At 52.1% G+C, this 17,651-nt stretch overlaps 2 protein-coding genes across 2 annotated transcripts; one reads left to right on the top strand and one right to left on the bottom strand.

Annotated features, from left to right (window-relative positions):
• Nucleotides 1-5,635: 5,635 nt before the first annotated feature.
• On the top strand, nt 5,636-11,198 carry MED9 (mediator complex subunit 9). Its single transcript, XM_034784620.1, has 2 exons — nt 5,636-5,887; nt 10,380-11,198. Exons 1-2 carry the CDS (start codon nt 5,688-5,690, stop codon nt 10,594-10,596), a joined length of 417 nt encoding a protein of 138 aa, XP_034640511.1. The 5' UTR covers nt 5,636-5,687; the 3' UTR covers nt 10,597-11,198.
• Nucleotides 11,199-14,270: 3,072 nt separating this feature from the next.
• Nucleotides 14,271-17,044, bottom strand: RASD1 (ras related dexamethasone induced 1). The gene is made up of 2 exons (XM_034784747.1): nt 16,653-17,044; nt 14,271-15,593 (listed from the first exon to the last, which is right to left on the bottom strand). Exons 1-2 carry the CDS (start codon nt 16,936-16,938, stop codon nt 15,043-15,045), a joined length of 837 nt encoding a protein of 278 aa, XP_034640638.1. The 5' UTR covers nt 16,939-17,044; the 3' UTR covers nt 14,271-15,042.
• Nucleotides 17,045-17,651: the final 607 nt, after the last annotated feature.

Raw genomic sequence — 17,651 nt, 5'->3', positions numbered from 1 at the left:
AGAATAAACCGCAACCACCAGGCTAGGCCCAGAGAGCTGGTCGACTCAATTCTAGGAGTACACCTAGTCTAGGACCACCACACGCCTTTGCAGCAGTGGATCTTATGGGAGGAAAGTCGGAGCAGGAGACTTGAGCAAATGCCGGTGAAGCGTGGGCTGGCACCTGCCTGCCTGACAGAGCGCAGAGAGGCCAAACCCAATGGGTGGATCATGGAAACATTGGAACAAACCTGCAGGCATCAAGCCATTCCAAGATGGCACTGTGCAATGTGTCAGGTCTTGGAGCTCCAAAAGCCCAGGCTACCACCAACTCAGCGGAAAAGAAATATATTGCTGGATGTGTCGTTGCCTGTGAAACACAGGTGAGCTGTTATGTGCCCATCCGGTGGTGGGTAGCATGTACCCACATCAGTCAGCACATTTATGATGCACTCTCCATGTGCATAAAGTGCAATCAGAACAGTTCTCACAGGTACGTGTTGGGGGCGATAATACAGAATCTGCCACACGTGCTGTGTGCATTCCTCACGCAGGGAAGGAAGCCCCGTGGCTGAGTATTAGGGATTACACAGGGTTCTCTATTACAGTCTCCTAATGGCTGCTGTTTGACTGGGGCACGTTTTACACATCCTTGGAGCAATTAGTTCTCAATTAAAGACTGATTTTGCCAAATCAGAATAATGGGTCAAATCCATTCCTGGAGTAAGCCAATGGGAGTTACATCGGGGTGAATTTGCCCCCACAATAGCACTACTTTGCAGGGCTATAGCAGATTTCTTCTGAGACTCCCAAAGTTCACACATGTGAATTAATTACGTCTTGCAACACTCCCGCCCAGATGGTAAATTTCATAAACCTCATTTTACCAATGAGTAAACTGAGGCACAGAGAGGGAAAGTGACTTGCTCCAAGCTACCAGGGCAGTGGGATCACAGATATTGTTGCCTAAGGGATCCTCCCAGAGGCTTAGCAGATCACAAGAGCCCTACCCAAAAAATAGCTCCCAAGCTGCCTACGTTGTCCAGATGCCAAACACTCTGGAGAAGGGGATACACTGTACTGACGTTTGCATAGGCATTCATCTGACTGACCATCTGGAAAAATGCCACCCTTTGAAGAGTTGAGCTCGCAGGTTTGTACAGGTAACCAGGCTCGTTTGTCATTGTGAAAGGGGAAGTGCCATGTGTGTATACTTGTGTGATCCTTCGCTAGAGGACTCTGATGATGGATATGTAGCCTGTTCCAAATAGCCTGTTGCAAGCCACTTTTGGGCTTTCTTTTCAAGACTAGGTGGCGTTTTTTACTTAGTTGTGGCCCGCGGGGCTTTTCACTTTATCTGCTTTTTCTGTGGGCTTTTATTTTTCTTGGACCGTGCCCCACCCCAGGCTCAGTGTGATGACCCAGAGGCACAGACCCCACCCAGCGTGACGACACAGGGATGCATATCACACCTCCCGCTGTTCTGGGACACGTTGGGCAGCTTTTTTAGACCAATTGCTATTTTTCTTTGAAACTTACTGGCCACTTTGTTCCTATCCTCACCGGGGCTCTTCCTCCGCTCCTGGTTCATGCTTTGCTGCCTCACTCCAGATCCCTTCTCCTACACCCTACCCCTGACTCTGGAGTCAGACCTCCTGCCCTCATAGAACCATAGATCAGGGTTGGAAGGGACCTCAGGAGGTCATCTAGTCAACCCCCTGCCCAAAGCAGGACCAACCCCAACTAAATCATCCCAGCCAGGGCTTTGTCAAGCCTGACCTTAAAAACCTCTAAGGAAGGAGATTTCACTACCTCCCTAGGGAACCCATTCCAGTGCTTCACCACCCTCCTAGTGAAAAAGTGTTTCCTAATATCCAATCTAAACCTCCCCCAACCTAAACCGCCCCCCCTGGGAAAAGGATCCTTCCCTAGCCTCAGAGCTCCTGGAGAGGTCAAACCACTGCACCTCTTCTCTGGAGCGGCCTGTACTTCCCCAACACCCTGGACCTCTTGCTGCTATTGGGTAAGGTCCTTTCAGTGGGACTCAGTCTCCCTCGGGGTTTTGCCACTCGTAGACCTTTTGGAACCGGCTTCACCTAGGATCATTGTTCCCAGGTCCCCTTTTCTGTCGAGCTCTCTACACAGCTCCCCTGAGAAATCCCACTCCTGAGGCTTCCTCTGTATGTTCTGGGCGCCTTGCCTGAGACATCATAACCCTTTCCAAGGCCCAGGTGTTCCTTCGCTTACTAACTGCCACCCAGCCATCTTGGCAATTTAACTACTCACAGGTGGATCTGGGTTGGCTTGTTCCCCTTACTGGAGCCTTTCATAGGTAGGGATGGGGCTGACCCCCTCCAAGGGCCAGCTACGCTGTGACAGATTCATTTCAACATTCTCCCAGGTACATTTGTGTTGAAAGATTCATGCTCTGCGAAATGTTTCCATTTCAACTCCGCTGCATGTTCTGATGGAAAAGTGTCCCGTCAAATGTTTTTCAAGCAGCTCAACTCCTAAAGACGGGGCCCATCATGCACTGAATTTTAAGGTAAACCTTTCAGGAACCAAACAAAAAGTTTTTATTCCCCTATTAGCCCTGCTTTTTCACAGTTATGTTCCTTGGATCCAGAAGCCAAACTATTACTTCTCAGGGTAATTCTGGACCCATCAGGAGCTGGGGATAGCAGAAATCTCATGCAAATTCCAGTTCCTGTGGCATTGCTGATAGTTAGAGTCTCAAGAAACTGAATTCTGTGCTTGTCAAAGCCAGTAGGAGTTTTGCCATGGAATTTAATGGCACCAGAATCAGGTCCAGAATCTGGTGAACATTTGAAGGCTTTGTGGTCCTTAAATGAACACAACCTCTGAAGAACCTTCGAGACTTGCAAGCTTTAAATAGAATATCCAGTGAGATTTCCAGAAGGTCAAAGGTTGCTGAAGTGGGATGAGATAAAGCTGCAAATGGTAATGGCCATAGAGTAAAAATCATAATGGTACCAATAATGATAGAGTAAAACCAGGACAGCAAGGCAAAGAGAAGTGGATCAAGTTGAAATATGAGGCTATAAACAAATAAAATCTAATATAAGGGAGCTGCAAAAAGAACTGGATGATGTTGCATGAAATGATTGATAATAAATCCAAAGAGAAAGAAAGCAACCTCTGAAACTAGATGGAATTGGGAGGCGGGGAAGCAGTTTAAAATGGGATGACAGAAAGGGAAGTTATATTAGTAATATAGATAAGGTTCATTTCTTCAGCTGGTCTCCAGGAAAATAGGTTAAGTAACCATTTGAATAAGAAATGAGTTTATGAGCTGGTTTTAAGACATAAAGGATCAGGCAGTTTTGAGACGTTTGAAAGTTCCAGGAATTGAGCGCCGGCCAACTGAATTACATTAAAAATGACAATCAAAACTATACAGAGAAAAAATAGGACGTACTGGTTTGCAGGTCAGTTGTATTACCAAATCAAGGGTGAAATTATCTTCCCCTACTCATATTAATAAGCACCTTTTGTCCACACTATTACATACTCTTGTCTTTGTCTGAAAGCTTTGTTATGAGCTGTTGTAGCATACCAGCCATCCCTTTTTGTTGATGAATCCAATGTATGGGAAAAGTTCCAGACTGATGACTATGGGGGGCGACGTCCCATGTCTAGCCCCCCAACTGACCCAACGTGGGGTGGGCAGTGCAAGTTTTTGCCAGGCTGCCCCAACCCCGACCTGGAGGGACCACTTCGGATACACGTAAGAGAGCTCAGTTCAGTCTCCATGGCCCATTCAATCTGTGACCTCTGCTGAGGCTGTCAAGAAGGGCTCCAATTAACACCAGGCCCAAAGGTGCTTTTTGTGATGTGGATGCCTTACTGTTGGGAACTGGATTGAGAGGGTGAAACTCATTTCACCAAATAGCCATCCGATGGAAACAACTTGGGTCACTGTCTCAGAAGATAGCTATGAACATGCCTCCTAAAGTTGAAAGGCTCCATATCCCATTACTCGTCAGGCCCCTGAGAGATCCAGTCCCCCTTCTATGGCACATTCTAGCCAGGTGGAATATGTATGGACATCAATGGGTGACCTGTCCATGGAATGAATGCAGAATACACAACAGGCAAGCACAGAACAGAAGAGAGATCTGCACTATGCCTAAGTATCCTCTTGGACAAGGAGCTCATCAACCACGTAATTCCCATTGGGCCCAATTTACCCATGTCCTGCACCTCAAGGTTTTATCATTTCTGCTGCTCGCCTCTGGACTCTCTCCAATTTGTCCACAACTTTCCTTATGTGGCACCCAACACTGGACACAATACTCCAGCTGTGCCAAGCAGAGCAGAATGATAACCTCCCATGTCTTACGCACAACACTCCTGTTAATACACCCCCGCATGATATTTGCCTTCTTCACAACACCATCATGTTGTTGACTCATATTCATTATATAATCCACTATAACCCCCAGATCCTCTTATGCAGAACCAGAGCCTCCCCTGCTATTCCCCATTTTGTATCAGTGCATTTAATTTTTCCTTGTGGGTTCCTAACTGAACTGTTTATTAACAGCTCTCTGTTCACTGTGTGTGTGATGTGCAGACACACTAGGATGACCAGACAGCAAGTGTGAAAAATCGGGATGGGGGTGGGGGCAATAGGAGCCTATATAAGAAAAAGACCCCAAAATCAGGACTGTCCCTATAAAACCAGGACATCTGGTCACCCTAGGATGCACACACACGTCAGTCTTCTGCAGCGTTGAACACAACCCACTAACACACAAATCAGGGACTACACACTAGACCCCAAGGTTGATGCTACCCCAGCTAGAGGGGCTGGTTAACGCGGCTGCAGATCAAGCTCCCTTTCATTTTTGTGGGAGCCACAAAAATAGGGCCGCAAATGAGTGATCTTAAACACTGATCCCCGTGCGGGGCCAAAAATCCTCCCTCAAGGGAAGGCCTTTTAAAACGACTTAAAATTAACCCCACATGAGTTAGAGGATGTCTGCGCGCAAGCAACTAGAGCAGGGGTTCTCAAACGGGGGGTCGGGAGGTTATTACATGCGGGGTCAGGAGCGGTCAGCCTCCACTCCAAACCCTGCATTTATAAGGGTGTTAAATATATTTAAAAGTGTTTTTAATGTCTAAAGGGGGGGGGGGGCAGCCCTAGGAGGCTTGCTATGTGAAAGGGGTCACCAGGACAGAAGTTGGAGAACCAGTGAACTAGAGACCGGCACAGGCCCCCCTCTCTCCAGGCGGCTGTGCAGAGCTCCTTGGTAAGGGGCCACCATTTCGGGCAGAGAGCTCGGCTCAAGGGCCGGGCCACTGCTCCATACCCCAGCCGCCCCCCAATCCCTGGGCCTCGCCGCTTGTCTCATGCATGCTTGCAGCAAACCCGCTCCTGCACCCCCTGGCTGGAGCCGCCCGGTGCACGGCTGCAGCCCAGCCCCCGGGGCGATGAGCCTTGCAGCAGAGAGCCCCAGCCGCGGGCATTGCAGCGGGCAGGCAGCCCGGAGCCCCATTGCAGGCAGCCCGGAGCCCCATTACAGCAGGCCGGGCGAGCCAGCCCCGTGCACACCCCCAGCGCGTCTGACGTGTTAGAGAGGAGCCGCGGCTGCAATCCGCCTATCTCGGGTTGCAAGGGGCCGGGCCTGGGGGACGCGCATTAGCCGCGACGGGCTGCAGCCGGAGGGGGCCGGGGGGGGACCATGGCGACTGGCGGGGCCGGTGTGGGGGTGCGGCCGGTGGAGGAGCAGCCGCCGCCGCCCCCGCTCCAAGCCCCGCAGCCCCCGGAGCAGCAGGGAGAGCAGAAGCCCCAGCTCCAGCCGCCGCCCCAGCCGCCGCCGTCCCAGCAGCCGGGCCAGGAGGATTTCTCCTTCCTGCCCCTGGTCCATGATATCATCAAATGGTAACGTGCCTGGGCTCCCCCCTCGCCCCCGCCAGGCGGCGCTGCCCTGGGGTCCCCCCCCAGCGCCCCGCTCCGGGGAGAGATCCCGGGGGTCCCTCCAGCGCCCCGTTCTGCAGAGAGATCCCTGGGGATATCCCCTGGGACTGCTCCAGGGATCTCGCTGGGGTTCCCCTTGTCCTTTAGAGATCTGGGGATCTTTTCACCCTCCCAGGAGCAGAGAGATCATTAGGGATCCGCCCCGCGCTCCCAGAGATCGTGGGGTAGCTCTCCGTATCCCCCCATCTCACAAGCAGAGAATTAGGGGATGATCCACTTTGCTTTCTAGAGGGCCAAGATCACTTGGGTTCCGGGGATCCCCTCCATCCCGGGTCCCCTGCTCGCCCCAGGCCACCAGCCGCACTACAGAGGATGGGCAAAGCTCGGCTTGTAGAGCCATTCAGGGCAAAGGCTTGGACTGTCCTCCTCTTGAGCAGGGAGGGCATCTTGGGCAGAGATGAATGTTCCTAGCATACCGCCTGCTATCTGGAGCCTAGCAGCATGGCATTCTGGGGTTCAGACATCATGGGTGGGTACCATAAGTCACTTGGATCGAGGAAGGGGATGGGAGTCCCCTCGCCTGGGTGGTAAAATGTAAGGAAGGGTCCTGCATTGAGGGTGATGGAATTCCTTCTGCAACACCTTCGGTTCTACCTGCTGCTTTGATTTCATGAGGCCGTTTAACTCCAGGCTTGGTTAGTTTTAAGTTATTTTCGTTACCATTTGATGCATCTTGATCTAGTTATACCTTTCCGGCACTGACATTGTGGGCCAGAGCCTTGGCTGGGGTAAATCAGAGCAGGTGCTGTGGAGTTTACACCTGCTGACAGTCTGGCTCAGAGTTTCTGAGACAGTTCTAGCCAATGAAAGCTTAGGCCCAAATAAATTTGTTAGTCTCTAAGGTGCCACAAGGACTCCTCCTTGTTTTTGCTGATACAGACGAACACGGCTACCCCTCTGAAACCTGTCTCAAGTTGGCTGATCCCCGGCGTTCAAGAAATGCGTTTTTAAATCAGGCGTTGTTTCTCTCATGAGCATAGGTCAGTCGGATTCAGGAGTTGAACCATGCCTGCAGTGCAAACCTGGTATCTAAAAATCAGTGTCCGTTTTGGATTTGAGTTGCGTCTAACTGCCAGACAAACAACACAGCAAAAGCCTGGTCAGCGCAGGCCAGTTCAGGAACGTTTTCCTGCTCTAGGTCCTTAAAAAGAGGGTGGTGGATCATCTCATGGTAGCGATCGGAATTTTGTCTTTCTGATTCTGGATCAGTGTCTGGACAAGTATATTGGTCCTGAGTAGATCTGGGGCCACCTGAGGAGTTCTAGCCCTGATGTTTTGTTTGGCGTAACAGCCTTGAGCACTGAAGATTGCCATGTACGCACAAAACAGGGTCAGCACAGAGGGTGGCAGTGCCAACTCCTGCCACGCTGCCCCAACCCTGGTGCCTTAACCCTGTTCTGCAGGGAGCACTTGGAGGTAAAGGGGGGAGAGTCCCAAAGCGCGGGCCTCAGCAGTGAACATCTACATTGCAATTAAACAGCCCCTTAGCCCGAGCCCGAGTCAGCCGGCATGGGCCAGCCGTGGGTATCTAATTGCAGTGTAGACATGCCCGGAGACTTTGCAGCCTGACAGGCAGGCCCCAGGAAAGCAGGACACACTGGGGAATGAACACAGGAGGGGGAATAACTGAAGTGATCATTTTGAACTCACAGGCTGGTGGGTGTCGTGGGAGTGGGGGGAGTTTCAGGAAGGATCTCGGTGGTGGCCATGCAAGGTGGGTTTGGGAGGCGGTGCATGTCTTCAATGAGAAGATTTGTCTGCTGGAAACTGGGCTGAGACTCACCCAACTCATTTCACATAGGTCACCGAACAGCCATCAGCCAATGACCTTGTGACCAAGAGATGAAAGGTGCCACGTATCCCATTGCCCATCCCTGGGCTATCCACTCTCCTCTGATCACCATCCACTCTCCCGTCCCTATGTCAATCCCAGCATGATTTTAGCAGCCAGCCTCTCTCTAACTGCTAGCATTAGAATGATGCTTCATCCAACTGGCAGCTGGGGAGCCAAGCTTTCCTGGGCTAGGGAGTATTCGTTCATAACCCTGGCAGGTTGCAAATGTCTCATCCTGTCAAACGATCGCTTAGCACGAAGTCGGGGCTTGAACATAAGGTAGCGTGTCTCGGCTCTCCAGTGTCATTGGGGATGCGTGTTGTAAGCTAACAGACATTCAAGGACACACACCCTTGCCTATTGTTTCAGTCCCTGGAATTTCTGCCAGCTCTTTGTCCTCCGTCTAAAAAGCTCCACCGCTCTCGGGGCTTGATCCAAATGTCATTGAGTTAGTGGGAGTCTTTCCACAGACAGTGGAGCAGGCCCTCGCAGACGCGTAGGGCCTTATTTCTAAACTCTCGTAGTGGTGTGAATCAGGAGTGATCCCGCTGAAGTTCCAGTTACGCCAGCGGGAGAGCGAGGAGGCCAGTCGATGATTAGATGAACTTGCTTCTCCCCGAAAGGGCCTACCCGCCGTCATTCAATTCTACCTGGGTGTTCATGACGGATCGTGATTTAGATGCCCGCTCGCTGCCAGCTCGTTCACAGCATCCGGCTGCAGTTTTACGTACAAAGAGCGCGAGGAATATTTTGCTGGTAACATATCCTACCTGAGTAAGCTTGGAAAGAATTAATATTCGAACCCAGGGGCAGCATCTGCTTAAACGTTTCCCTTTGGGCTGTGTCATTATTCCCCAAATGACTGAGTCCCCCTCTGCCCCTGCAATGCCATGCTGGCTTTATTCTTAGAGCTAGCTGGCTGTTGAGCAGACTTCTGGTTGTCAATGCCTTTACAACCCCACTCTACCCATTAGCGAGTGTTTTCCAAAGCAGGGAAGCAACTTCTTGCCTGTTCCTCTGAGCCAGGTGAGACTTTTCTAAGTGTTAACAATGGCATCGCAGATACTAACGAACTGCCCTGGTGTGAAGTGAAGCAGCTATGTTTAAAAATAGAGCATGCTGAGGGAGCAGCTGTGTTTAAAATAGGGCACCGGGTCTCCTTTCTGGGTGCGTTACTGTCCCCTCAGCGAGAGAGAGAGTCCGTTTGAGTCTGGGGAGCATGGTTTTCGCTGGCGTTCCTTATTTTTGAGTTCGGGGAACTTGTTTGTAGCTTGAATGGCAGAAGGCATCTGATTCCTGTCAGCTACCGGTGATGCTGCTGTTTATTAATGATTTGTATTACAGGCCCCAAACCAAAATCGGATCCCCACTGTGCTAGGCGCTGTACGTACATGTAGGAAGAGCCACTCCCTGCCCTGAAGAGTGCACAGTCTAAGTATAGGAGACAGGCAAAATGAGGGAGGGGAAACTGAGGTATAGTAGGGGGTGACTTGCCCAAGGTCCCCTAGCAGGTTAGTGGCGGAGCTGAGAATAGAGCCCAAGTCTCCTGAGTCCTTATCCGCTGGACAGTGCTGCCTCAAAACAGATCTGATCCTATGCTACGCAGGGCTGGAATAACAGGATGCTGGAGGCAGAGCTGGATGGAGGGAGCCATGGAGCCGTGTTGCAGGTCGAGGCGGAGGCGTGTTGGGGCTGCGGGTCAGGAGTGAAGGGCATTAGCAGAGCTGCGTTGGGGGACGTGCACCCACAGCTTCCCTCGGGCTCCTGTCGGCTCTCGGTCCCTCCTCCCCCCCCCCAGCCCCTCTCCTGCTCATTAAAGTCGAAACCATTTTATCACGTCTGGAAAGTGCAACAGGAGGCAGGACCTGTGAGCCTGAGTCACAGAAGCTGGGGGAGACCATCTAGGCCTGGGGCCCTTCAGCATCGCTGCTCGGCTACCAGGACAGCTGGGGGTGCTGGTTCTGTCTCACCCTCTGGGCTAGGCAGAGAGAAAAGCTCGGGGGCGAGGGTGGGTATGGCCAGAGGACAGTGTGCATCATATTATGGTGACATACCCTGGCTGGTCAACGAATGTCGTTGAGAGGTTCCAGAAGGGATCCTATGCAGCCTTTCTAGCCAGAGGAACGTGATGGTGATATGGGACGTCTTTAAAGGGAGAGGGGTGGGGGCTTAACAGGGGGGAAAGTTGGCCTGATTTGTGGTAAACGTTAGAGCCTCAAGCTGTCTGCCCCTGACCCGTGTGATTATCCCGTGGGTGTGTGTGTTCAACAAGACGCCGTGAGCCAGAGCCGTCATGTGGCTGTAGGGCTAACGTCACTGAACAGGGGCTGCCCAGAATATCGGCAGTCGTGTCAGAGTTGGGCATATGTAGCTAACTGCCTGTGGCTGCGCCCCTCTTCTCGGGGTGGATGTATGGACGTGGGCGGGCGCTGTAGGGCGAACTCATCCCTGACGGCTTCGGGTGGGTGGCTGCAGAGGAGTCTGTGTAGGGATGGACGTAGCCCCGTGAATCCGTCTGATGCAAGGTGTGAACTGTCGTATCTGCTCTCTGCCTCCCTGCAGCATGGACAAGGACAGCCAGGATGTCCACCAGGTGCTGAACGAACTCAAGACCAAATTCCAGGAGATGAGAAAGATGATCAGCGCCATGCCCGGCATCGGCGTGAGCCCCGAGCAGCAGCAACAGCAGCTACGCAGCCTGAGGGAGCAAGTCAGGACCAAGAACGAACTGCTGCAGAAATACAAGAGCCTTTGCATGTTTGAAATCCCCAAGGAGTAGGAGGGAAGGGACGGGACGGGACGGGACTCTGCTGTATAGAACTGAGACCCCAGGGGAAGGCAAGACATCTCCTCCCCTTCTTTTCTGTCTTCTTCCTACCAGGTTGCTGCTGTGTGGATCACAGCCATGTGACATTAACCCGGGAGAACATTGTGTACCTGATGTATGATGATTGCAGCGGTACGTTTGCTTTGATCTGCTGGGGGACTGCGTGTATTTATATATATCTCTGTTCTGGAGTGCGTCTTTTTTTTTTTTTTTAATGCAAGCGCGCAGGAAGGATTACGCTTCCCCCTCGCTATGAGGAGTAAATGATCTGGTGGTGACATTACTGTCTGCAGCCAGAAAGAGGGGGCATTTTCTTCCCTTTTTTGGAAATTGGCACCGGGCAAAGTGGTGGGGGGGACTGAAAGGAGCAGAATGAAGCTCCCTGTCCTGCTCCCAGGAGTCAGCGGATGCGGTTCCCCCTGCGTCGGTTGCAGAGAGTGTTGTCTGGAGAGACAGGATTGGTTACAACTGCTTTTGTATTTATCACCTTTATTTTTTTTGCATAAGTGATGTTTGTACCTGAGATGATCCGAGTAAAGATTTGAAAACCCTGAGTGGCACTGGCGTCTGTACTGAGCCTGCGAGAACGGCACAGGGATATTCTGAAAGCGTGGGAGACCGCGGAGCTGGCCTGGGTGCTTTATCCTTCCATTGCTTTTCTAAAAGCAGGGCTGGGGCCAAATAGCCTAGTAGAGTTAGGTTGAGAATTTTAAAAGGTCAGTGCTCAGCTCTGAGTGACTGTCACAAGGATTTAGGTACCTCGATTCCCAACTCACATAGGCAGTGTCACTCCTGGTTGCCCTGGGGTCAGTCTGCCTAACCCTGTTGACTGTAGTGGTTATTTCACTTTCCGCCGGCGGGGCTGAGAGCAGAATCTCTCGGAGGCCAGCTGCATACCCCAGAGTACTTTAATCAAGGGCAGAATCCACTGCCTGCCTACATGGGCCTCTTCCTGCGTTTGGGACACTTGTCCACTACTGTGTTAACTCCCCCCCCCCAGCTGTGGATGGAGGTGAAGTGCTTTGTGCAGATCCAGTGCAGGACCCAGGCAAGTATCTAGTAAACAGCCCCATGGAAATGGGAAGGGAGATTGGCCCCATAGCCAACTAGCAGCAACTGGGCCATTCAAGTCAGTGGAGCTGCACCAGGGAAGAATTTAGCCCATAGATAGGCTGGTGACTCTGGATTAAGGCCTCTAACCTTTCATTTCTTCAGACCTGGGTGCAGCTCAGGTTTAAGAGCACCACCCTGCCACGGGAGTGAGGTTTGCAGGATCCGGGCCTTGGTCACCAGTATAAAAACAGTTGTGGGTTCATCTCCCTCACCCCATGGACACTGCGGCCACCACACACTACAGCAGAACAGCTGGTCTCTGCTCAAGGGATGCCTGGGACTTGACCAGGACTGAGATGTATTGGCCGGGCAGGGGGAAGTTTGTCCAATGCCTGCCGGTACTAGCAGTAGTGCTAGCCAGGCCTGCGTTGCCTTGGCTTTCACAAGAAGCAAATTCACCCCCCAATATTTCAACTGTATAAACTAGAGGCAGGAGGAGAAGTAGACTTGATGGGGAAGAGTGCAGCAAGATTGGGGATATGGGCGGTGGTGGATTGGGCCATGGGCTGGTCCATCAATGTAGCGAGGTGGCGCGAGCCCGTTCTGCACCTTAGTTGTACCCACTTAAAGTAGAGTTGGATGGGTCTGATTCATTCCTGATGTAAACACATTGGCTTCAGTGCACTAGACCTGGAGATGAGACTCTGTCCCAGTGGGTTTCCATGGAAGTAACTGAGGGCACCTCCAGTTACAACTCGTGAAAATGGCTGAACATTGGCTCATGTTCAAATAGAGCAAGGGGCAACTTGCAGAGTCCTAGCTCGGAGTTTCCTGCTGCCTGCCTGCCCCTTCCATGGGAAACGGAGGTAAACACGGTTATCATAGGAGATCTCGGTAAGTAGCACTGTATCTCACTGGCTAATAAAAATATTATGTGTACCGTTTCAAGCATGTGTGCCCAGGGTTGGCTGGGTCCCAGCTCTTATAAATTATGATGAAATACTGTGCTAGTCACTAAAATGCAGGTTATTTGCATATAACACAAGGACACAGAGAAACCGGTAGATTCCCCAGAAGGGAGATAAAGCTCATTCCTATAAAGAGCAACAAGATCTGTTTTGAAATTGCTTTCCCTTTGCCAGCCAGAAGGAAAGCGTTTCTGGCAAGGTCAGGGACACCATGCTGGGATAGTCCAAATTACCAGCAGCTTATTAGATGCCACCCTATACCTCATTTAAAATAGTGCTAAACTCATTTCTTTGGGAAGATGCAAATGTGGCCTGGGATAAACCTTCCTTGTTTCAGTGAAACAGAACTCAAAAATACGCAATAGAAGATGAACACGGGCAATGCATTTCTGCCAGCCATTGTCAAAGATCAGTAAATTTGGCATCTATTTCAGATGGCGAAATAATCCATTTTGTTTTCAATATACATTCCAGTGAACTGTGCACATACTGAAGAGATGGAAGAATCAAGTACAAGTCCAGAGAAGTGTGGAGTTGCAGGTGAAAGTGACGCCTTCAATTTAAAATCCAGTCACTTTTTTTTTTAAAATGTATTAAAAGCTGTTTCAGGTGCTACATCAGTCTCCCTGCCTATTTTTATGGTTTCATCAGCACATTTTCCTGATCTTTAAATTAAAAATATATTTCTGACCCCTATTGCTGGGGGAGGGGGCAAGGGAAATAACAGGGAAAGCTGACTAGTGAAACAAGGAGACTGGCTAAACACAAAAGGCCTAATTTTTCAGAGGATCTGAGTGATTGAGATCAGTGGGAGCTAGTGGTATTCAGCAGCCCTGAAAAACCAGTCCTAACGTGGTTTCAAAATCACCAAGTAAACCAAACTAGAAAAAATGAGAATTTATTCCATCCCCATTTTCTTTCACTTATGGCTATCTTGGAACAGTAGTTCTTTCAAATGCAAGTATGGAGTTTCTTTTAAGTGGAATGTTTCCTTCATGTGTGTTGCAAAGGAAAAAAGGTCTCTCTGATCTAAGTGCAAATTAGTATTTGTAAAAAGCCTTTTATGGTTGAATGGCAGGTGTTTCAAGTGTGAAAAACAGGCTAAGAAATTATTAGTTCTATTACCATAGTACCTGGTCCTAGGAGCGATTTTAAGTGATTATGAAGTTGTCATGTCTCATTTTACCCACATTTCCTATGACAAATGCCCGGTTAGTATTTATGATCACATGCACTTATAGGCTAGGATCTGAAATTCTTCACTTTCCCATCTGCGCTCTAGATGTCCCTCTATGGTTCAATGCAAGGTACAGTCCTTAGAAAAAGTTTTAGCCCAATCAGTGATCTGTTTCAGCAGCACAGTTCATTTCACCCCTCCCCCTAATTACTTTGTTGTGTTGAAATAAATCTTGTCAAGCACTTTCAGTAAGGGGAACCTTTGCTCTGGGGATGAAGGGAAGTATGTAGAGACAAGGTTTTGATTTGAGGGGACTATCATAAGTAAACAGTTGTTCAGCTTCAGTATAGATGTTCCATACCACATGGGGTGAGGCTTTGCGAATGCTGAGAAACAGGGAGAGGAACCAAAGACAAACCCAGCACAGATGAATTTAAAAAACAGTTTTATTTTTGTAGAAAAAATAGTAAACATAAAACATGGAGCGTAGAAAACACTTGGATAAGATTTTGTTCATGTCCAGGACACACACTACCCTACATAAAGTGCCTATTTAAAAAAAAAAAAAATGCGCTTTTTTTCTCTCCAAATCAGACAAGACAAATGTAAACAAAAGTCAGTTTTTGACACCCACCCACACCCCCATCTCTGCTTCTGTAAGAGGGGCCAGTGGAGAGGATTGCAACAGCCGGAAGTGTCCTCCTGCAGCTCTCCTGGCTCAGAGAAATGCACACGCACATGCACGCACAAAGCCCCTTTCCAGAGCTCAGTGTTGGCTGGTTTCTCAAGTCCAAACCATATCTCCCCCCGCCCCCCCCCCACAAGTCTCTTCTGTAAGGCAGTGCACTGGCCCATGCTGGCGAAGTTGGGGAGGTGCCTTAGAGTCAATGTCTTTCCACTCCCAGGTGCCTCATCTGTGCTCACAAAGTCCTCAGTCTCTCACCCTTGGGGGGGGAGGGTGTCCCCAGCAGCAGCAGCCCCCCCATTGCACCCCAAAAGTGGGTGCAGAGGACAGCAGATGCAAATCATCCCCTTAGGCAGGGGGTGGGAGCTAACCTGCCCCCGGGGCAGATGCCACCCTGGCCGGGGCACATACCACCCCTAGGCAGCCAGAGTTTATGATAAAACAAGCTTTCCCCCCGTCCCATGTATCTCCCTCCCTTTTGGGGGGAAGTAGGGGAGTGGGGCGGCAGGAGGCTCCTAGCTGATCACACAGCGCTCCTTGTCCTTGGCTTGCCCGCCGCCGATGGCCTTCTCCCGGATGTACATGAGGTCACTGTGCACGCTGGGCCGGCGGGCAAAGGGGGCCACGATGCCGTAGGCTTCCCCGCCGCTGCCCTCGGCCCCTTCCTTCAATAGCTTCTTGCCCTTGAGCGCCTTCTTGTGCAGCATGTCGCAGTACTGCACCGAGACCTTGCGGTGCAGGTCCGGGCTCATCTCGCTGGGCAGCTTCGCCATGGCAAAGAGTGCTTGGAACATCTGGTCCAGGCTGCTGTTCTTCTTGGCGGAGATCTCAAAGTAGGCACATTTCTGAGGGTCTGCCCCGACCAGCTGCTCGACCTCCCGGGGCTCAACCTCCCGGTAGAAGTCTCGGTCGCCCTTGTTGCCACAGATGACCAGGGGCACCTCCATGTTCTCCTTGGTCTTGTTCTTCAGGCACGACTTGGTCTCCAGGATCTGCTGCTTCAGCCGCTGCACCTCCTCGAAGGAGTCCCGGTTATCCAAGCTGAACACCAGGATGAAGACATCTCCTGCAGGAGAGAGGGGGCACAGAGAGAGGGCACGTTAGGACCTGGTTCTGGATGGAGGCAGAGCCCTGTCCCCTATCAGCTCACCAACCTCAGCACTGCCCTAAGGGCTGTCCATAAACTACCGCACTGCAGGGGGGAATTGTGTGTTTCTTTCAGGGTTGGGGGGGGCCCTGCTTCAAGAACAAAATCACCAAAATATGCCTTAGGTAATTTATGGGCAGCCCCTAATGAACCCTGCCACTAACCAGCAGCAGTGCTCTGCATTTCCCTATTTGCTCCCACGTTTGCCTAGGGAAATAAAGTTTGCAAACTCCCTGCACCAGGCTGTTTGCGGAGCTTGCATGCAAATGCTAGCTTGGGTGGAGGGGCTCTGCTCGACTGTGAGGGGCAGCTGGGGAGAGAAGCAGCCACGTGAGCTCCAGGCTTTGCTTTGCTTTTAGATTTACATTGCAAGGCGTGCCATGTGTGAGCAGCCCACACACCCCATCCAATCCACCTGGGACACATAGGTGCTGGAAGTAGGGGGGCTGCTGCACTCCCCGGCTTGAAGTGGTTTCCATCCTATACAGGATTTACAGTTTGGTTCAATGGCTCTCAGGACCCCCGCAATAGAAATTGTTCCAGCCCCCCTGCATGGGTGTTGGGTAAACACACTGGCGGGCCTTTGCTTCCTTCACTTTCCTAGTGTAACCCACACACCTTCTGGTGTGGTGCTCTGTCCCATCTAGTGGCACCAAGACCACTTGGAGAGAGATTCATGAGTCTGCTCTCCAGTCTTAGCGAACAGCCCTCTGGCTTTTAGCTCATGCACTAAACTGCAGAAATCCCAGGTTCGATCCCCCCTATCTGATGCCTATGAGTGGCACATGCAAACTGCTCCGATCGCGGGAGAAGTGGCCCAGAGAGAGCTGTGACTGACTGACTGTCCCCTGACCCTGGCACAAGGAGCATTCCCAGCGGTGACTGTCCCCGGCTCCCTTCCCTACCCAAAGGGACGCCGCAGCCCCCAGCCCCCAGCATGGCTGGGGGACCCGCCTCGCAAGCCCCGGCCCCCCGTACCTGTCAGGATGGAGAGGCGCCGCATGGCGGGGAAGGGGTGGTTGCCCGACGTGTCCAGGATGTCCAGCCGATAGACCTCGCCGCGGATGCTGTAGAACTTGCGGTGGAAGTCCTCGATGGTGGGCGTGTACTGCTCCTCGAAGCGGCCCGTCAGGAAGCGGGAGACGATGGCCGTCTTGCCCACCTTGGAGGAGCCCAGCACCACCATGCGATAGCAGTTCTTGGCCGGGATGCTCAGCTCGGACTCGCTCTGGCACAACTTCTTGATCATGGCGGCGGGTCTCATGGAAGGAGGCGGCGGGGAGACGCGGCGGCGGGGGTCTGGGGAACGGCTGGCCACTGGGCGCCCCGTCTCCTGTGCAGACTGCGAGTCCGGTGTGAGCGGCCCCAGACGCCGCTGGGTTTATATGGAGCTGCCCGCGCCCGCCCCTCGGCAGCGTCACAGCCCGGGGAGGCTGCAGCTTGCAGCCGGCTGGCCGGGCCCTCCGGGGGCGCGGCTTGGTGCACGACCGCTTGGCTCTGCCTGCGCTGGGGCGGGGGGCGGGGGAACCATCCTGCTGCATTGCTGGAGCCCGATCCCCGGGGCAGGCAGAGCCCCCCACCCCCGGGTGAGACGGGGCTCGTGCAATCTCCCCGGGCACTTTGCAATGACCCCCCCCCCGGTCCCCACTTCCAGCTGGATTCGGTGCCACCTTCCTCTTGGATGCATGGTCCCCGGCTCCCCGCTCCGCCAGACCCGCCCCAGCTCCGGGCTGCTTTCAGGGCTCCCGGGCGGTTCAGGGAGCTGCTCCCGGGCAGAAGTGGAGCCGGGGGAGGGGAAGAATCGATGGCTATTGTCTGTCAATTACATACACATAGGCCGGATAAGGCTTTGTGGGCACAACAGACGGGGGGACAGGGGATATTTGCGGTTAAAGACATTGAAAAGGGGCCATCGATTGAGCGGGACACGTTGGATTGTTGTTGACACACGCACCATTTCTGGTGTCTCTTTCAGCC

Source organism: Trachemys scripta, chromosome 10 (assembly GCF_013100865.1).
Source record: "Trachemys scripta elegans isolate TJP31775 chromosome 10, CAS_Tse_1.0, whole genome shotgun sequence".
In the NCBI taxonomy this organism is placed as follows: Eukaryota; Metazoa; Chordata; order Testudines; family Emydidae; genus Trachemys; species Trachemys scripta.
This window is presented reverse-complemented; position numbering and strand designations above follow the sequence as displayed.